Source organism: Xyrauchen texanus, chromosome 40 (assembly GCF_025860055.1).
Source record: "Xyrauchen texanus isolate HMW12.3.18 chromosome 40, RBS_HiC_50CHRs, whole genome shotgun sequence".
Classification (NCBI taxonomy): Eukaryota; Metazoa; Chordata; class Actinopteri; order Cypriniformes; family Catostomidae; genus Xyrauchen; species Xyrauchen texanus.
Window position 1 is genome coordinate 36,246,595 of NC_068315.1, and position 21,886 is coordinate 36,268,480.

Genomic DNA, 21,886 nt, shown 5'->3' on the forward strand with positions numbered 1-21,886 from the left:
AATGCCACTTTGGTGAATTTAAGTACCAATTTTCTTCCCACACAGCAAAATCTGTACATTATTCCAAACTTTTGGCCGTCAGTGTAATATGAAAACTGATTGTACTTTTATTAGATATAGCCTACCTTATGGTATGAATACAGACAAAGTTTTGGGTAAAAAAATCCTATACATTTTTAAATGTTTCCAACTCTGAGTTTGTACCAATTCGGTAGAACGGTCCATATACTTTTTACATAGCTATTTCATTTCTTACAAATTCCTCCCAAATAAACATCTTCGCCTACATCTCCCAAAATTAAAGCACAAGTGCGTTACGCCCATTGCGTTCAAGTTCAACTTCTCGTCTGAACTGACCAATCATATGCTTCAAAAGTTCACCGACGCGGCCCCTGATTGGACGATATTGATACGCCTGTCTCGCGACGCGAGTGTCGTGACGCGAACGCGAATGGAGGCAGTTGATGTTTCAGAGCCGAAACAATCGAGTCCGAAATAAACGAGCAAAACTTCAGTGAAAAGCCCGTGATTGTTTATCTTCCGTTAGAGCGCGTCAGACCTCAAGTACTCGTGCAGCTGTGTCGGTGGAGGCCGTGTGTGTGTCAGGATTTGTTTGTTGATCTGCTGTTAGAGGCCCGGATTCACTCTCCTTAACAAGCAGGCGAGTATTACACCTCCTTCAGTCCTGCTGTTACACTTTTACATACATTTAAATCGAGGATTGAATAAGCTTTAATCTTGGAAATTAGGTGATCATTCACAGTATTCCATGAGTAGTCTGAGAGCATGTTTGTGTTCAAGCTCATTCTAGCACATTAGCCGTTAGCATGGCTGTTTTTATCAGCACAGAGTGATTTTAGTGTATTTAAAGTTACTCTTTCGTTTAAATAGAGGTTAGGACGTTGGGTTTGTGGTGTTATTTATTTAAAGAGGAAAAGAAAGTGGCATACCTGTCAGGTAAACAGAAGAGAGCTGATATAATCTAACCCACTCATTAGCATTAGCATATTAGCTCAGATTATTTCTGTTTTTCCAGTTAAACTCAATATTAAACTATGAAATATTGTATATTATTCTTGTGGCTTTTCATTTATTAGTACCAGATAGGTTGCTACAAGTTAACATGGGAAGACCATATTTAAAGTACCTCTCTATATATATTTCACAATACTGAATGTATCATGTTTTTACACGGCACTGACATGTTATTTGTTCTAGTATTACAGGGTTATATTGGGTACGTTTTGTTGGTGCTGTTGTATTAGCTGTACTATGTTTTGTTTCACTGATGCAAGTATTTTTTAAACTAGCATTGCTTTTTATTTATCGTTGAAATCAAGCATCTCAATCTTTAGAGTGTATTGCTTCAGTTTTTTTGTACTTGCGTAGGATTTACAGAGACATATAAACATGCTGTGAATTTTAAGAGTTGTAAATGTCAACAATTTTGACTAGTCCTCACCCTCCCCATTTCTATCAGCACACTCAGGTTTGAAAGAGATTACACTGTTTCATAAGGTCTTGGGATAATTATAGCACATATGTGTATTTATCCTAGTTTTATTGATTATGGTCTGTTTAAAATTGTTGACCATGAGCATTTTATTTCTAAAAAGCCTGTGAATTATTATTATTATTATTATCATTATTATTATTATTATTATTATTATTAATAATAATAATAAACACACTTTCTGATTGTCCTCAGGGAATATGAGACAGATGCCACAATGACGTCTAGATTTGGAAAAACTTATAGTCGAAGAGGAGGAGATGGGACCTCCAAGTTTGATGAGGTGTTGTCCAATAAAAGGGCGACTCTCAGCACCAAATGGGGCGAAACGACTTACAAAGCCAAGGTGGGAGCGAAGAGGCCTGCCTTGAAGACTGATGTGACAGATCGGACCAAGAGGTCTAAGGTACTGGAAGGTGATGGCTCAGAGGATCCGTTCGGGTTTGACAGTGACGATGAGTCCAGGCCGGTCACGTCTCGTAGCATGTCTCAGTCCAAGCCCAAGGTGATTGCAACGGGAGGGTCCCAAGCCAGCCTGACACTGGAGCCCAACAGCAGGGTGAACCAGCCTGCCAGTGTGGAGGCCGTGGCTCCCAGCAGGGCCCCGTTTACTCTCAGCATGGACAGAAGTGCTCACAAAGTGCCAGAGGATCCTGGGAAGTTCTTAAATACCTCTACTGCAGGTATGTTTGCTTCATGGATATTTTATTCTCCAAATATTGAGTTTGAGATAAAAATGAAAATTCCGTCATTGTTTACTTTAAACATAAAAATTTTGATAAATTGTCTATATGACTTGTGTACTTAATTCTAATCTTTCTCATTGAGAATATCAGACTCAAAAGAGTGATTTGTTCACAATATCTGAAATCTGTACTTCTCTGAAGAACTCTCCCAAGTATGTGCGTGTCATGTCTCATTCAGCCCTGTTGTGTGTTTGTTATTGTTGTTGTTGATGAGAAAACAACTGCAATCTTCATCTTTTCATTTTGTACATCAGGGATTTTACAATATTAATGAAAATGTAAATGATCTTTAGCTGTTGGTACACATCTTTGGTTTTGTGTTGATGAAGGGGTACTTGAACGTGACTGATGGTGCTATAATGCTGTTTAAAGCAAAAAAGTAAGAAAAAGAAACACTGGTTTATGCTGTCAGAGTCATTCAGATGTCTGAAACAAACTTGACCTGTTTAACTTAACAAGGATGCATGCACTTAACCACAACTCCTGCACCTGGCCTGGATTTTTTTTTTTGTGGTTGTTTACATAATCTAAAACGTTGGAATTAACATCTGTTTGATTTCCACAACCAGACTGAAATGTTAATATTGCTAAATTTGACTTAAAACGCCTTGTTTAGCATATCACACATCATACGTTAGAATCGGAACAAAGAAGCTTGCCATATCCTTTAGGATTGCTTTTGAGAGCTTGTCAGTGTTTTCTTGGGGCCTCTTTACCTGTCAATACTAAGGTGGTGTGGGTTTTATGTTGTAGCCTCTTTGCTAACGGTTATATATTGTTGAACATTTGAGCAATTTTTATATATATTCTTTAAATCGATCTAAGTGGCACTGCTCTACAATGCAAGTAAATCACTCAGGCTTGTGACTAAATTTATGCTATGCAACTGAAAATGTCTGATTCACCACTGTGTGGTAAATGTTGAGATTTCAAGATGATGATTGACAGTATTGGGAAATGGCAAAACCATAGATCTGCGAAGTCAGCAAATATATTAAACGGTGATCAGGGTGTGAAACTAGCACCCACCAACCGCAAAATGCGATAAGGCTTAATCCAGTTCGCAAGCTCCTCGTCCAAATGTTTTTAATGCACGAGTAATGCCCATATGTAAAGCACATGTACCTGCAACAGGCGGGCGACCTGTAAGATGTCTCAGAGTGACACATGAATAATGCCATTTATGAGAATGTTGCAAATGATCTCTGATCATCTCAGGAGGTGCTGTGAGTTTAATTCCATGGAGCAGTGTAGGGTGTGAACAGGTCAGGTTTGGGGAATGTACAGTTAATATTACTGATCGAAATCAATGATTAATCATACAGTGTGACCCGAACACCCATACATGTAAAAACGCCCCAAACGGGCTTATATAGTCCAAGATTCTGCTTCAAAAATATATAGATAATTAAACACAACGAATTATATTTAATTAGGAATATATATTCTATGCAGACAGGCTATATTAATTTTAATAACCCCGTAATGGAATTGACCCGTAGGCTACACGCAACCAGTCAGTTCGATCCACCGAACCACTTTATTCGGTACTTTGATCAATTCTCCAGAGGGGTTATTCCTAGTTATAAGCTTACTCATCAAAAGCACGTTAACTTACTTTGATAATATCAGCTCGTAGCTTAAAATCGCACATTAAAGAGGCTTTGTTCTGTAACAACACACACAGACAATTACGCGTATAATTGAGTTTAATACAAGGCACTATGATATATCACTTACAATTGACAAACATACATATAACACAGAATAAGCATAAAATAAACGAAATAAATACAGTAAGGGAAAGTGAAGAATTATTGGAGATATGGCAAAACTTATTACAACAATTAACCCTTTAAGAGCCAGCAACTGGAATTACACACTTTAACGCGTTGGAATTTCAGGTGATATCATACTTGCACACTAGACCTTTTGTGTTGCTTGAGCAAGACTGCGTGTCCTCGTGGCGTTCTTGAGACAGAGGACTTTGGTGCGGTGTTTCCAGAGCGTGGAGTTGAATAGTTGACGAGTGTTCCGGGGAGTTGCAGAAGATCAGGAGAAGAAGTGAGAGAGTGTGAGATGGCTTGAAGAGATCCAGGGGAAGTCCAAGGGAGGTCCAGAAGTGAAGTTGGGAGTTGGAAAGACAAGGCCGTAGCCTGGCGCACGCTTGGGAGTCCTTGAGGGCTTCCTAGTTCAGCATCATTCAGCAAGAGGGCAGGAAGCAAGAGAGAGAGAGGAAGAAGATCGGAGCGTTCGAAGAAGAGAGCGAAGGTCCGTTGTTGGTGCAATTTATGCCCTTAGAAAACGTGTCCCACCTCTCATTGGCTCGACCAATAAGAAGGGTGGAAGTTCCAGGCGGGAATTTGGTTTATTGCCCTTTGTTCTCAGGTTGCTCATTGCATGTGCACCCTGGAGGGGTAGTAGCCGATGAAGAAACTAGAAAATCTTCTTGTAATACTAATATGTTGTTGTTATCGACATATCATGTACACAGTCATTTCAATCTTCAGAATACCAAGTTATAGAGACCAAATATGCCACACATATGATTTCGGTTAACCAGAGTATGCAACGTCTGAAACATTAACCCATTAGAGTTTGCAAGAAAACATAGATCAAGCACATTTAAGGGAAAATGTGAGATGGCACATTAGATACATGTCAATATTTTTATCACGTGGATTATATATCTATATATATCGAATATATAGGATTAAAAGGTGTTCATTTCTCCTTCTCAGTAAGAAAGCAGTGAGAGTCTGCACTCTCTAACATTCCTTTGGGGCCGGAGAATGTTTCCTTTGTCAAGGCTCATTTGCATGTTTATGACCGGGTTTATGACAGTAAGAGATTTTGGGCTGAATGACTCAAAAGATGGTAAAAACACCTTAGAACTGTGTTCTGTTAGGATCTTATATTTATATTCAGCTAGGGCAAGTCGTAAGGTTTAATTTGATACCAAGAAAAGTATATTTGGTACCTTTAAAAGTGGGTTTAACATTCTTACACTCAGGCTGTTAAATATAAAGCCTCTTATTAAATATAATGAGTTTTACTACACTACTAAACAGTTCTACTAATTTTGATCTAACACCAAAGATACATAGTACACAGGGATTAAAACATATTTCATTAAAAATAAGCCCTTTTAGGCTTTATAAGTAAGACACACACATTTTTACGTTCAAAGTTTCCCCCTTTCTTTCCACACGATAAGCACGTGGTGAGCATGCGGATGTCACATGCGGTTCTCTGTCAATAGTTCTTTGTCCTCTTTGTCAACAGTTCATTGTACTAACACAGACCATTTCCGTGATCTTACAGAGGCTCTTTTGTCTCCAAAATAACCGAGTCCATGATTGTCCGTTCATTGATTCCTCCAGACGCTACAGTCCCCATTTTTCGTCAGGTGACGTCCCTGTTGGAGACATCATCGGACGACAATCATCACAATGGCGGATGGCAGGTGAATCATGAGGGTGTTGTAGTAGGTGGTTATTCGGACGGAGGGCTCAATTCTATGAGGTTCAAAGTGGTCTCTGTTGTGGTCCCCTCTTTCCGGGGGTTCCGTCGGAAACCTACGGACATGGCTTTCGTGAGCTTGGCTGTGGATGTTTGCATCTCGTTGAGCCTTCGGTACAGGATGAAGGCCAGGCCAAGTGTCAGGAGGTGGCTGATTCCCATAGAGATGCACAGTGCAGTGTCCGCTACGGTCCAGGCTCGGACAACAGGTGAGGTGATCAAGATGGGCATTCGAGACAAGGCTTGGAGGGCTGTGTCGATAGGAGCAATGTCAATTAACTGGGAGCCCTCTCTTTCGATCCATAGTTCCAGTTCTGGATCTAGGGTGAGGTTTTGATTCTGGAAGAAAGATGGGATTTCCAGTTTTGTTTCGTACTCTTCACCTGGGAGGTGGTATAGCGCCAGGTCATCGAGGTGGAGGATGGCACCTTTCGGGACTTGAATCCACATGCTCTGGTTGGGCAAGGTGAGACGGGTGGTGGTGTCATGCTGGTCGTAGGTGAGTGTAGCTGCGCGCACAGGAGTGTTAACGAGCCATCTGTCGCCTACGATCTCGGCTTGTGTCTCGGTGACTTGTGTGCGAGGCTTGGCATTGGCGGGGCAGCGGGTATCGCTGCCCAGGTGTTGCAGCCCGCAGATTCCGTCAGTGTTGTCTCTGAGGAAGGGTTTGCTGGGGCAGAGGTAGTGAATGTCTTTGGTCAACGTGCACATGTGCAGATTTGGGGCCAGGTACAGCCGTGGGTCGCTGTCGTGGTAGGCCACCACGTCTGGGGTGTGGATCTTGATGTGTGTGTTGACAATGTCCTTGAGTCGGTAGATTTGGCTTGACTCTATGATGGGTAGGTTCAGGAGAAAACCCACTTCCCTCTGCTCGGGGTCGATGTAGAGTTGGATGGCGCTACCCAGAGAGTAGGCAAGGTGTAGTTGTAACGGGTCAGTCGTTGTGGTGATGGCGGAAGCCAGCACGGTTTGTACAAGGCTTAAGGGTATCAGGTTAGTTTGCATTGGCCCCTCCCCGCTTTTCCCTGTCAGCCATATGTCGTTTTATTTGATTACGGTGGACCCATTTGAGAACCGGCTCTTTCTGTCGCCGGTTTAGTTGGATTCGGTATGCCACTGGGGAGAGTTTGTCAATGATCTCATGGGGTCCCGTCCAGTGGGGCAGTAATTTCTTTGACAGCCGATGGGAGGCTGTGCGGGATGGCTGAATGAAGCTATAATACCAGACCCTGTCGCCCATGTCCAGTTCTTGGTGCGACGCTTTCTGATCATAGTATGCTTTCTGTCCTTCGGCACTCTTTTGAAGCTGTTGTTGTGCAAAAGCAAATGTTGCTTTCAGGTGCCGGTGTAGCTCGTCGAGGTACTGATGAGTGGTGCAGGCCGTGACGAGGCTGGAGTCTCCTGGCTGATACAGCAGATGCAGTGGCAGTGTCATCTGCCGCCCAGTCATTAGTTCGAAGGGAGACACGTGAGTCGAGTTCTGTGGGGTGGCTCTGAGAGCCATTAGCACCAGCGGGAGTTTTACATCCCAGTCCTTCTGATTGGCAGACACATACTTCTTCAACATACTGACCACGGTTCGGTTCGATCGTTCCACTTGGCCAGATGAGATTGGATGGTGACTGACGTGTAGTTGAACTTGGACTCCCAGGAGTCTCCAGATCTGTTGCATAATCTCAGCCGTAAAGTGAGTGGCTCTGTCTGAGTTGACTGTCAGGGGCAGTCCGAACCTGGAGAAGATGTGGTTCATCAGGAGGTATGCCGTGGTCTGGGCAGTGTCGTTGGGTGCTGGAAGACACTCTACCCACTTTGTGAACTGGCACACGACTGTGAGGAAGTATTTGTTGCCCCTCGTCGACCTGGGCAGAGGTCCTACCCAGTCGATTTGGAGGTCTGACCTTGGGAATGTGACTCTCCTGCCTTGCAGTGGAGCTCTGTGGTTTGGGTTTGCCGGTTGAAACTGGCAGCAAACCAGGCATTCTCTGACATATTCTGTCACATGTTCCTGCATGCGGGGCCAGTATGCCACTTGTTTCAGTGTCTCATAAGTGGCTCTGGCGCCGTGGTGCCCGGCACATTGTGCGTCGTGGGCATAACTTAGCATGACCCCCCTTAGGCACTGTGGCACCACGAGCCTTGGCGCTGTGATGTCATCAGGTGCATACCACAAAATGTTGTCTATCACACGCAGCATGTGCTTTATGTCATGCAGTCATCTGAGGCATGGGTCGTCAGTGAGGTCAGACGGCGCTAGAGGGTGGTTGGTGGGGTCAGAGAGGTGGTTCAGGAAAGTCTTTATGGATGTGTCAGAGTCTTGCATGTCCGCTATGTCGTTGTTTGACATCTGCGTAGTCAGCGTTAGAGGCTGTGAGGGTGGCACTGTTGCAGGGAAAGTTCGTTTGCTTCGGGTTATCACTGCAACGTTCACGGTGGGTGGGAGGGTTGGAGGTGACCATAGAGTACCGTGCAGTGCGCCAGTCTTGGCAAGTGCATCGGTTTGGTCGTTCAAGTCTTTGTCAAGGCCTGGTTGCCTTGAGTGTCCTTTCACCTTCTTCCAGTAGACAATCATGTTGTGATTTCTTGTGATGTCATCACATTCTTGGAACAGGTGTTGGTGTTTGATAGGCTTGTTGTTCGAAGTTTTAAAGCCATTTTGTTTCCAGTTTGGAAGGTGGCATGTGAAACTGAGTCTGGCGTAGTTTCAGAATTTACTCTTGGGTGGAAGAAGTGTCTTGCTGGCATATGCGATTACTCTCTTGTCTTGGTCATGCCGTTGGTACAGGCCAGCACTGAGACAGTGGCTGGAGAATCCAGCTTCTAAGTAGAACTCTTTTTGTGGGTCCGGGTAAGCCAGGCACGGAGCGGTGCAGAGGTGTCGTTTTAGCTCGTCCATGGCCTGTTTTTGGACCTCTGTCCATACAAATGGGCAGTCTTTTTTCAGAAGGGCAGTTAGAGGTTTTGCGATGTCTGAGTAGCTCTCGATGAACTGCCGTGAGTAATTGCACACCCCTAGGAAACTTCGCAGCTCTGAGATGTTGGTGGGTGGCTTGATGTTTTGAATGGCTTGAATACGGCTGGACTGTGGTTCGATGCCCTGTGATCCTATGAGTAGGCCCACGTAGTTGACCTTGGTTTGGCACCACTGTCCTTTGTGGAGGGCGATCTTGGCGCCAGCAGTGGACAATTGGTTCAAAACATAGTCTATTTCTTTCATGTAGTCAGCCACTGTTGTACTCTTCATGAGAACATCATCTACGTAGATAAGATTGCCTCTTGTTCTGGCATCTGGGCATGCTTTGTTCAGGAAGATGTTGAACTCAGCAGGTGAGTTGGCATAGCCGAACGGACACCTTGTGAAAGTGAATTGTCTGTTGCCGAATGTGAAAGCTAGCTTGTGCTGATCTTCGGGATGCACTGGTATGGTCCAGAATCCAGAGGCCACATCAAGTGTAGAGAAGATGGTGGCTCCTCTGATTCTGGGTATTTCCTGCTCTAGCTGAGTCATTGGCCATCGTGACAGTGGCACCTGTTGATTCAGTTTCCTGTAGTCAATGGTGGGTCGCCACTTGCTGTTTGGTTTGAGAACGGGCCAGATGGGGGCAGAATAGGTGCTGTTGCATAGACGGATGACACCTTTTCCAAGCATGGAGTCGATGATCTCTTGCACCGGTTCGTGTGACGTGATGGGGATCTTGTACTGCCTGACAAACGTGGGAGGAGCATTAGGGTGCGTTGGGATGCGCACGGTGTGGAGCTTGGTGAGACCACAATCTAAAGAGTCTTTGGCAAAAGATGCTTTGAACTTGTAAAGGACTCGTCTGAGTTCTTGTCGATCTGCATCGTTGTTAATTGCGTCAGCGTCTTTTAGAATTTGCTGAACTTGAGACTCAAATCCTGGGTATGGCTCCTCTGTCGGTGTGTCGTCTGTCGTGTTGGTAGGCAGAGGTGCGGCAGTGTCATCAATCTCGCAGGTAGGCTGTTTGGAGACTGTGTATACTGCAAGGTGTTGGTCCTTTGTCAGTTCTGTTCTGCATACCTGGTCTTTGTCCACTGGCATGACTGAAGTTATGGAGATGATTTTGAAGGGGTTGTGAAGACTGTGTTGTCTGTGTGCCCTTCGGGTATCATTGAAGCTGGGATGGGTCCAATGATTGGTAATGTTAGTTCAAAGTCATGAAAGTCGTGGCTCACTAGCCATCCTGCCCGGTAGGCTTTTGGAATTGTGATGTCCATTGCCATGCAGTTGTTGAAGAGGATGTAAACAGCACGGGATGACACTTCAGTGAGGGGCGTGGCTTCCAGCGTGTGTCCAATTTCAACGCATTCGGGTGAAGGTTGAAAGAAACCCAGCGTGTGGTTTAGGGTTTGACCACAGCGCATGTTGAGCCGAACAGCGACCCCTTTGGTGTATGCTGGTACTACAGTTTCCTGTTCGTTGACCAAGGTGCAGACTTCTGGAATGGTCTGGCCTGACCGGAGGTTAGCAGTGTTGGTTGGAATCATAGGAGGTTGTAAAGTCAGTGGGACCCATAAGACCTCATTAATAATGTCTACATGAGCGTTGAGGCGAATCAGAATGTCTGCTCCAATGTAGACATCATGGGGCAGGTCTGGAAGGACCAAGAAGTAGTGAGTCAGACACCGGTAGTTCCACTTCAAGTTCAAGGCACAGATCCTTTTCAAAGGAAAACGGGTGCGCTTGCTGGCAGATGGAAGGTCCGGTGTGTCTTCAATGAGAGCATTGTATAGGGAGAGGCTGATGGCTGAGTTGTCTGCCCATAGTGCTAGTATGATGTCAGTGGCAGTTACACCATTCAAGTGCAGGTCAGCTGTAACCTTGGGGCAGAAGGAGTCAAAGTCTTGGGTGAGTTGAAATGTGCAGAGTAGCGAACTTGAATGTCGCTCGGGTGCTGATGCTGTGTCACTGTGGCTGGCTGTGAGAGTTCCCGTGACCTTTGTGACCTGACAGTCTGGTTCAGGTGATCGGGGTGGCTGAAGGGGGAGAGGTTCTCGCACTTGAGCCCACATCTTCAGCTGTCTGAAGTCCAGCAGGGGCTCGAAGCGGTCTAGTAGATCTTTTCCGATAAGGAGGGGATATGTGTTCATTGGTGAGATGTACACAGGGTGTACCACACTCATAGGACCAATTGTCAAGTGAATGGGGGTATCTGTTCAAGCCGGACGTCATTTTGGCTGTATGACTGTACATTTAGCACACAATTTTGAGATTTTAGAGTTCGATTTTGCCTCTTAGCTTCAAATTTGAGTCTTTCAAAAAGTTCAGCTGATATCAAAGTGAGGTCTGCTCCAGTGTCTACCAGGGCTTCGAGTCTCACCTCATGTTCCACAGTGATGGCGAGATAGAGTTTTCGTGCTACTCCCTTTTCGATCAGATTCCCCAGGAGTTTTGGTGTTGGGGCTTGTGTGGTTATCGATAGGCAGTTAGGCTCGGTCTCTTGTGGTTCGTTGTGGAGACCCACAACCAAAACAGCACTTTCTGGTATCTTAGGGGCTTGGTCACTGGTGTGACGGATTGGGTTGTCCGCTGCAGGATGTGTGGTTGTCAACTGCAGTGAGTGGGTGTCGCTGTCACTTGGTGATGTGATAGCTGGTTTGGTAGTCTGTGTCTGAAGAGCGGTGCTCTGGGTGCTTGGTTCAGTAGGAGGGCAGTCAGGAAGGGTGTTGGTTACGGGCCTTACACTTAGTCATGCGGAGTCTGACTTGTCCTCTTTGTCTTTTTTGTGAGGTGTTCTATGAAGAAGCTCTTTCAGAACCTTCAGGATCTCTGCGGTCTCCGCCGTGGCCTCACTGTTTTTCTGTGGGGTAGGCTTGAACTTGCCTGATGCATGCCGCGAGGTGTTCCGCTGCGGGCTGTCTGGGCTTGACGTTCTCGTCGACGGGGTTCTGTTCTGTCTGGGTCGTCGGTTGGCTTCCCACGTGGCTCCACCCTTTTGGTTGTGGGTTGGCCGTGGGCCGTCGTAGAATCTTTCAGAGCACCCGCTTTGGTGCTTAGGACGGGCACCATCACGGTTGTGCTGCCCTCTTCTGTCATGGAACGGTCTTGACTCGTGGTAAAAAGGTCTGTTACTGTGGTGCTGGTGGGCACCCTCTAGGGCCAGCTCTGAGCGCTGATCAGTGACAGGGCAAATGGTTGGATTTTTTACAGTCTTTTCAGAAGCAATCTTCTGTTTGGTGAAAGCTTTATGGGCTAAGTCTCGCAGCTGTTGGGTAGTCATGCTACGAGGGCAGGCCAGGACCCCTAAGTGATGGCTCACCGTGGGATGCAGGTTTCGGAGAAACAGAGTTTTGAAGTTGAAATCTTCTTCCATACCAGGTTCGTTCCGTGCTCCAAAGTAGGCTCGTCGGATGCGGCCATAGTAGGCCTGTGGAGTTTCCAGTCGGGCCTGTTTGAGGTCCATAGCGGTGATGAGTCCTTGTTCTGACTCTGGGTCGGAGAATTCTCTGATGAAGGCCTGCCGTAGCTGTAGGTAGTCTGATTTGATAGTCTGGTTGTCGATCCAGGAAGCTGCGCACGTCGCGGCTAGACGTAATTCTCAGCAGGTACACTTTGTCCCGCATGGTCACGTTGGGAACAGTGTGCAAGTGAAAGTCTATGTCTTGCAGGTAGGCGTGCACGTCGTGGCCTCCTGCAGGATTTGGGGTGAAAGTAGGGATGTTTCTGGCCAGTTTGTCAAGTTCTTTGGGAGCCATGCCGTGGTTAGTGACCAGGCTTTGGTGTGCGGGCTCCCACCGTTTTGTTGCTGACGGGGGTTCTTGGAGGCTGGCTGGTGACATGTTGAACAGTGGGCTTTCACCCTCCTTGTCAGCTCTGAGTTCTTGGCTGAAAAGTTTGGGCCCACTGGTCAGGGGAAACTCTGTGGTGTGCGTTTCCCTTTTCTGTTCACTTTGCAGTTTATAAGAATGTTTCAGTTCATTGTGAACAGTGTCAAGTTCATATTGGAGCTGGTCTCTGTGCTGAATAAGTTCATGGATTTCAGCTCGGGCCATGTTCAGATGCTTTTCACAGGCTCTGGCTTTAGCATCTCTGTCTTTTAATGCAGTCTCTGCTCTTGTAAGGAGAGACTCAGCTTGTTGCAACTTGTCATCGAGTTCTTCTCTGGCTTTTCTCTCCGACTGTTCTCTTTGGTCTGTGTCTCGGAGAAGTTTTTCCAGGGCATTTTGAAGTCTTTCTACTTCCTTTTCCTGTTCTGGGTCCGTTTCATCCTCTTCCTTTCGCTGTTCCTTGGTTTCGAGGCGTAGCTGATCTAGATGACTGAGTTTTTGCTTGGTTCCTACGGGCCTCCTCAGCTTGGTGTTTTAGTGCTGCGGCCTCCTGCTCCAGGTCAAAGTTGCTTTTCTCATTTATCCGTGCCTGGGCGACGAGATTGTGGGTAAGACTTCCGATGATCTTGGTCCATTCTTTGTGGTTGTAGCTCTGTGTTGGGTCGTGGGCCATTAGGCTGTCCAATTCGGCATCCAGTTGCTCTCGACCTAGGGGCTGTAGGTCCCTGGCGTCCTTGGGTAGGACGGTGTCCGTCATTGCGCTCAACCAGGCCTCAAGGTGATCCCAGTGGGCTGCGGGACTGGACGACCGGGACATACTGGCTTACTGTAGGCGAGAGAAAAGAACAGCACACACAAAGAGGCCAATGCAAGTACGTGTAGGGTTAGCAAGCTACAATGAGGTGGCTATTATAAGCCGTAATTTTGACTAACTGGGGTTGACCGTTAGACAGTTAGTGGGCCGAATTTCGTGGGTCAGTGCAGGTCTAAATAAAGACTTTGACAAGGCGGCAGCCCACAAGGGTTATCTGAGGATGCGGGCTGCCCATTTGTCTCTTTATTCAGTTTTCCTTGATGGCTCTTGTAGGCTCTGTCTTACTGTGAACTGGAAGTACACACTACGACAGAACAGAACAGCAGAATAAAATAGAACACAATTAATGTTAGGAACAGATAGGCAGGAGAAAAAGGGCCTAAGTCTACCACCACTCCTAGGGTTTATGATAGGACCAACAGGGTGGGGCGCTATCGAGGTATAAACCCTAGGAAGATGGTGTGGCTTAGGGGAGAGAAAGAAAAGAAATGGGTCAAATGCTTAAATGACCAGGGGAATGTCTAGTATTATGTGGCCTATACTGGTGGATGGATTTTACCTTCTTTTAGTTTGCCTGGGGTGAATCGATGTCACTCTGCTGGGGACCAGCGCGTGGTCAATCTTTCCAACGGTCCCGAACACTGGGCAGCAGTGTCCCCGGGCCCTCTGCTACTATCACGGTGCGCCCTCTCAAACAACTTGACTTTAAACACAACCGGCAACACCAAGGTGTCAACTGTCAGACGGCACAACAAGATTTGGATTTTCCCTAGAACCCTCGTGAGAGTGGCCCCTCTTTAGGCCCTGGTTTAGGTAATTATTCCAAACTTGCCGTGTGTGTCGACTGACGGGGTTGACTCTCTTTGGAGTGCCAAATTGCTGATGTCGTTGCGTGCCGCACCAATGAAAAGAGACAGAAGAGTCCGAGATTCGCATACAGCCAGCGTCGGTAACGCCGGTCGGACAAACCAGCTTGCTGGGAACCAACCAGAGATGACGGTCGAATCACCACAGCACACTAGGGAATTCTACATACAAATACAGGACAGGATTCAGCAAGTGAAAGTCTTAAAGTGAATCAAGGCTTTCTTGTTTAAACCAAATTGAGTAATTATGTGTGTAGAAATAACAGGCAAATCTTTACCAATTGATGATAAATCGAGAAGTTTGATAATGATGTTAATTATCAAACAATTTGACCACAAGAAAAGACAGAAGTAAACAAGGCAGGGTTAACAGACAAACTTAATTTAAATTGAATTCAACTTGTTAAACTCAATTTAAATAAGCTTGTAAAGAGATGTCAAGTAGCATCTAAGATAGTAAGGATACAGTCGTAATAAAGTATCAAAGAGGGAGGGGAAAAGAAAAAAAAATGTTTTTTTGAAAAAACATTTTTTTTATATCAATAATAATTAATAATAATTAATCATATTAATTATTAATTATTGACATGAGAGACTTAATTCAGATTTACATTCGAAATTTGTTTGTTTCAAACCATATATGAATAAGTGTAAGAAAAGTTAGAGATCAGAATTGTGTCCGACGATAATCAGATTGCTGTAAGATATCAGTGATGGTATCTGAAATAAACCAACTGGACTGAGACTTAACTTTAAATTTTAATTCAAGTTTTTTTTTAAACCAATTAAATGTAACGGTCGGAGGTAGAGGAATTGTTTAACATCCAATAATATTAGCACATGCAAAGCTTGAAAATGCCAATATGTATTGACAGTTAAACTGCCCTGTAAATCTTCACAGGGTGAAAGGGTTTTGAGAAAAGAGATGACCTACAATGATTGTCCACACGATGGCGTACTTGGGCTCGCGCACAATGACGTCATGGGGTGGGAGTAATTTGAGAACTAAATTAACTAAATATATATGACCTGTCTGCTAATGTCCACACGATGGCGTACTTGCGCACGCGCAAGATGACGTCATGGGGTGGGAGTAACTTGAGAACTAATCAAGCTTTTACAGGCTGCCCTCTATTGTTTGTTAGCAAAATAACACCCTATATTTCGGTGTGACTCAAATCTGGGCGTGTGTTACGCTGTGATTTTCTGCAAAATCACACTTATTCAATTGAGACCTCGGCGGGTCTTTTCTTTCTTTCTTTCTGGTGCTATGCTTTACATAAATGGCGTGGCAGATTCTTTTTTTTCTGCACTACGAGTAAATGTGAATAACAGGAATTGTACGTCTGTGTTCGGCTCCCATACACATCAGAAATATAGCACTTATTCAAAATGTATTAGGTTTCCAACTGATTAGCTACGTCAATGTAAACCAGGAGTTAATTTTATAACGTTATAATCTCAGGCCTTACTAAGATGGGAAGAGGAGCATCGCTTTCCCCAGTCTTCTATCGCCCAGACAGAAGAGCATCGTTCTGAACAGGGCTGGTTTGTAATATTAAAATATAGCGCGTCTTTACAGAAGCAATTTTAATATTATGAACTGCGGTTTACTTTATCATTCAACAGTGGTAACAACTGTTTAGACGTCATTTAGCAACTTGTTAATCATGCTGAACTGGGACGGGCTTTTTTGCCTTTCAGTTCGGCGCGCTCGCGTACAAAATTAACAACAAAAATACACAAAATTGACAATGCATTCGTTCACAAAACAAAGCTTAAAATGTGCCCGCATCATTCTCCACCATTAATATGTAGGGTGTGAACAGGTCAGGTTTGGGGAATGTACAATTAATATTACTGATCGAAATCAATGATTAATCATACAGTGTGACCCGAACACCCATACATGTAAAAACGCCCCAAACGGGCTTATATAGTCCAAGATTCTGCTTCAAAAATATATAGATAATTAAACACAACGAATTATATTTAATTAGGAATATATATTCTATGCAGACAGGCTATATTAATTTTAATAACCCCGTAATGGAATTGACCCGTGAGGCTACACGAACCGGTCAGTTCGATCCGCCGAACCACTTTATTCGGTACTTTGATCAATTCTCCAGAGGGGTTATTCCTAGTTATAAGCTTACTCATCAAAAGCACGTTAACTTACTTTGATAATATCAGCTCGTAGCTTAAAATCGCACATTAAAGAGGCTTTGTTCTGTAACAACACACACAGACAATTACGTGTATAATTGAGTTTAATACAAGGCACTATGATATATCACTTACAATTGACAAACATACATATAACACAGAATAAGCATAAAATAAACGAAATAAATACAGTAAGGGAAAGTGAAGAATTATTGGAGATATGGCAAAACTTATTACAACAATTAACCCTTTAAGAGCCAACAACTGGAATTACACACTTTAACGCGTTGGAATTTCAGGTGATATCATACTTGCACACTAGACCTTTTGTGTTGCTTGAGCGAGACTGCGTGTCCTCGTGGCGTTCTTGAGACAGAGGACTTTGGTGCGGTGTTTCCAGAGCGTGGAGTTGAATAGTTGACGAGTGTTCCGGGGAGTTGCAGAAGATCAGGAGAAGTGAGAGAGTGTGAGATGGCTTGAAGAGATCCAGGGGAAGTCCAAGGGAGGTCCAGAAGTGAAGTTGGGAGTTGGAAAGACAAGGCCGTAGCCTGGCGCACGCTTGGGAGTCCTTGAGGGCTTCCTAGTTCAGCATCATTCAGCAAGAGGGCAGGAAGCAAGAGAGAGAGAGGAAGAAGATCGGAGCGTTCGAAGAAGAGAGCGAAGGTCCGTTGTTGGTGCAATTTATGCCCTTAGAAAATGTGTCCCACCTCTCATTGGCTCGACCAATAAGAAGAGTGGAAGTTTCAGGCGGGAATTTGGTTTATTGCCCCTTTGTTCTGAGAGGGGTGGGAGCCGATGAAGAAACTAGAAAATCTTCTTGTAATACTAATATGTTGTTGTTATCGACATATCATGTACACAGTCATTTCAATCTTCAAAATACCAAGTTATAGAGACCAAATATGCCACACATATGATTTTGGTTAACCAGAGTATGCAACGTCTGAAACATTAACCCATTAGAGTTTGCAAGAAAACATAGATCAAGCACATTTAAGGGAAAATGTGAGATGGCACATTAGATACATGTCAATATTTTTATCACGTGGATTATATATATATATATATATATATATATATATATATATCTATATATATCGAATATATAGGATTAAAAGGTGTTCATTTCTCCTTCTCAGTAAGAAAGCAGTGAGAGTCTGCACTCTCTAACATTCCTTTGGGGCCGGAGAATGTTTCCTTTGTCAAGGCTCATTTGCATGTTTATGACCGGGTTTATGACAGTAAGAGATTTTGGGCTGAATGACTCAAAAGATGGTAAAAACAGAACACAGTTCTAAGGTGATCTTATATTTATATTCGGCTAGGGCAAGTCGTAAGGTTTAATTTGATACCAAGAATAGTATATTTGGTACCTTTAAAAGTGGGTTTAACATTCTTACACTCAGGCTATTAAATATAAAGCCTCTTATTAAATATAATGAGTTTTACTACACTACTAAACAATTCTACTAATTTTGATCTAACACCAAAGATACACAGTACACAGGGATTAAAACATATTTAATTAAAAATAAGCCCTTTTAGGCTTTATAAGAAAGACATACACATTTTTACGTTCAAAGTTTCCCCCTTTCTTTCCACACGATAAGCACGTGGTGAGCATGCGGATGTCACATGCGGTTCTCTGTCAATAGTTCTTTGTCCTCTTTGTCAACAGTTCATTGTACTAACACAGACCATTTCCGTGATCTTACAGAGGCTCTTTTGTCTCCAAAATAGCCGAGTCCATGATTGTTCGTTCATTGATTCCTCCAGACGCTACAGCAGTTTGTGGGTAACATGCATTGTGAATGCAACTCTGCAGGTTCAGTAATAAATATCTTTGTATTAAAGAAACCTAGGCGAAAGATCAAAAGTAACAATGCAGCTGGTGGCCGCACCAGATTGTGACTCTCCTCATGGACTGCACCAGATTTTCCAGTTATTGCTGTGAGATGTTACCCCACTCTTCCACCAAGGCACTTGCAAGTTCCTGGATATTTCTCGGGGGAATTGCCCTAGCCCTCACCTTCTGATCCAACAGGTCCCAGACGTGCTCAATGGGATTGAGATCCGGGCTCTTCGCTGGCCATGGCAGAACACTGGCATTCATGTCTTGCAGGAAATCATGCACAGAATGAGCAGTATGGCTGGTGGCATTGTCATGCTGGAGGGTCATGTCAGGATGAGCCTACAGTAAGGGTACCATATGAGGGAGGAGGATGTCTTCCCTGTAACGCACAGTGTTGAGATTGTCTGCAATGACAACAAGCTCAGCCCGATGATGCTGTGACACACCACCCCAGACCATGACAGACTCTCATCCTCTAAATCGATCCTGTACATGGCTCTGTGTAACGCTTATTCCTTCAACGATAAATCTGACCATCACCCTGGTGAGACAAAACCGTGACTTGTCAGTGAAGAGCATTTTTTTGCCAGTCCTGTCTGGACCTGTCTGGTTTGTGCCCATAGGCGATGTTGTTGCCGGTGATGTCTGCTAAAGACCTGCCTTACAACAGGCCTACAAGCCCTCAGTCCAGCCTCTCTCAGCCTATTGCGGACAGTCTGAGCACTGATGGAGGGATTGTGCATTCCTGGTGTAACTCAGGCTGTTGTTGTTGCCATCCTGTACCTGTCCCACACGGGTGTTTTTCTGATGTACCGATCCTGTGCAGGTGTTGTTACACGTGGTCTGCCACTGCGAGGACGATCAGCTGTCCTTCCCCGACAAAAAACAAACTCTTCTTTATAGAGTTGCTTATCTCAGATTTTCTGCACCAAAAAATACTCTGTGACACTCATATTAGAATTCATTATGTCACTGGCAATCACTATAAAAAAAATCTAGCTGCAGCAAGCGTGCGTTAGGCAGTGTATCAGCCAGGAGAAGTTTGAAACTCTCTCGCTGTTTTTCACGCGACTCATATTTAGCGGCTCTGACCACACAGATAAATGCCAGTTTCTGAGTTTGTGCTTATCTATACAGCCCATTTCCTTATTATTTGAACTTTAATAAAGAATGCATATAATACAGTATATAGCGGCACAGTGTTTCTTTTTTAGATGCTCTGAGAGGCAATTTTAGCTCAAGCAGAACACCAGGTACAGCTCCACTATATTTCACGACAACACTGCTTCTGTATTTTGCATTTTTGTATTATAATACTCTATCTACATCATCTTAATCTGTTTGGAAAGTCTGGAGTGCGTCTGGACTGTGAGCCCTTCTTTCTTCCTCTCCTCAATCAAGTGCGAGCTGAACAGCTGCTCTCCCGTCATCATTAGCCTTTCAAAAGATCTCATGTGTTAAATGAAATCAGATGACTATTCGACAGTGAACATTTTTGTCAACAATTTTTTGTTTTTGATACGACAACTAATCGTTTCAGCCCTAACAGACATTGCAATTTATTGCCCTGGCCACATCTGCAGTCCTCATGCCTCCATGCAGCATGCCTAAGGCACATTCTTGCAGATAAGCATCTTTCTTTTGGTGTTTTTCAGAGTCCGTAGAAACAACTCTTTAGTGTCCTAAGTTTTTATAACTGTGACCTTAATTGCCTACCGTCTGTAAGCTGTTAATGACCATTCCACAGGTGCATGTTCATTAATTGTTTATGGTTCATTGAACAAGCTTGGAAAACATTGTTTAAACCCTTTACAATAAAGATCTGTAAAGTTATTTAGATTTTTACAAATTCTTTAAAATGCAGTGTCCTGAAAAAGGGATGTTTATTTTAGTAATGTTCCAAGTTAGAAGTTCCCCTGTATAATCAATATCATAAGCTGAATTTCTTTCATATGTAAACAAAATGGACATTATAGCTGAAAAATACCCATATGAATAGGAGTCCATTCAAACAGAAAGCTTGTGAATTGAAAGCGATTCAGGATATCTGTATCAATACCCAGTCTTATATATTTTTGTCCAATTGTCCCTCTGTTTTTTTTTCTCTGTGGCTGATACAGGGATCTAGAGCAGGATGAATCTAGTGAGTTAATCTTGTTCAGACAACTCAACAATGTAGAAGAAATAGTTTTTCACATCCCTAAAATGTACACAAAATGTAAATATTTGACAGCAGATACTGTGCACTTATAAGGACATTTTTCAAACATTAAATAAAAATGCAAAAAATCAGCTGATTTATTTGCTTCGCCGTTATATCGCTGATAAGCTCATGATGAGTGCAGTATTACTCTGCTCAAGACTGCAGCATTACAGGCTGTAGACTCATGTAAGACCCTGCTTAATGTCACAGTAATGGATATGGAGGGCTGACTTACAACAACAGCCTGGAGCTCCCAGCCGACCAAGAATTGAAAATCTTTATTTGGCCCAAACCCTATTTGACATTTCCTCTGCGTAATTGCTTTTTCAGGTCAGTAATCCTCTAGTGTGTTGCAAATCATTTGGCTGGCTAAGTAATCAATGAGGTGAAGTTAGAGAAGTTTCACAACACTGACACCCCATAAGAGGAGGATGTTAAAACAATGAGAACATTTAGACTATTCGCAGTCAGAGAGAGAGAGAGAGAGAGAGAGATCTCGCTGACGCGGTGCCACAGCGAGCAAAACATGAGCCCTGCATAATGAGTGACAGAACTAAACATTCAAACGTAGCCTGGTTTAGATCTGTGATATTAGTCTGATTTTATTTTAGATTTCGCCTTCCAAAGATTATAAAAAGAATATTTATACATAAGCCGCATTCTGTCTAGCACAACATCCTTCCCTTCACAGCGGTGCGCTGACATTTCTCCCTAAAACTCAAACTTAACGTCAGGATCGGTGATTGTTGTAAAATCCAGTCTAGCTACTGTTGCGTTTAATAATAAAAAGAGCGTAAGAGATACTGTTCCCAAGGCGGTGCGTGCTCCGAAAAACAGACCGCAACGAGACAAGCAAAATATAGGCTACTTTGGGTTTCATTTACATTTATGCATTTGGCAGACTCTTTTATCCAAAGCGACTTACAGTGCACTTATTACAGGGACAATCCCCCCCGGAGCAATCTGGAGTGAAGTGCCTTGCTCAATTACACAATGGTGGTGGCTGTGGGGATCGGACCAGCGACCTTCTGATTACCAGTTATGTGCGTTAGACCACTACGCCACCACCACTCCACATGTTTCATGTGCGTGTCTAAACGATCAACTATACAAAAAAATATGTCAAAACGACCGGCTTGGAGATTCACTTAAACACAGTTTATGTCTTAAATGGACGTAGTTATGGAAATAGTTGGGAGAAAATATGGTGCATCAGGAGCCTATTAGACTCTGTCTTAAAGGGGAAGCAGTCTAATAAACATGCTGACGATTGAGCCACTACTGCCAATCAAACAACAAAAGGCAAAGAGAAAATCACTTACAGCTCTTGAATGAATAACTTCTGCATTAATAAGCATTAATCTGCATTAATCTATCTATGATAAACTATGCAGTGTTATTTTACAATTGATTACTTT

At 43.8% G+C, this 21,886-nt stretch overlaps 1 protein-coding gene across 1 annotated transcript in view; it reads left to right on the forward strand.

Moving 5' to 3' along the window:
• The first annotated feature begins 444 nt into the window (after positions 1–444).
• Positions 445–21,886, forward strand: part of LOC127633541 (wings apart-like protein homolog) — a 93,456-nt gene continuing 72,014 nt past the window's right edge. Inside the window, exons 1-2 of the mRNA XM_052112714.1 lie at positions 445–661; positions 1,709–2,196. Coding sequence (XP_051968674.1) covers positions 1,731–2,196 — 466 coding nt within the window. The 5' untranslated portion in view covers positions 445–661; positions 1,709–1,730. The remainder of the gene's footprint in view (positions 662–1,708; positions 2,197–21,886) is intronic.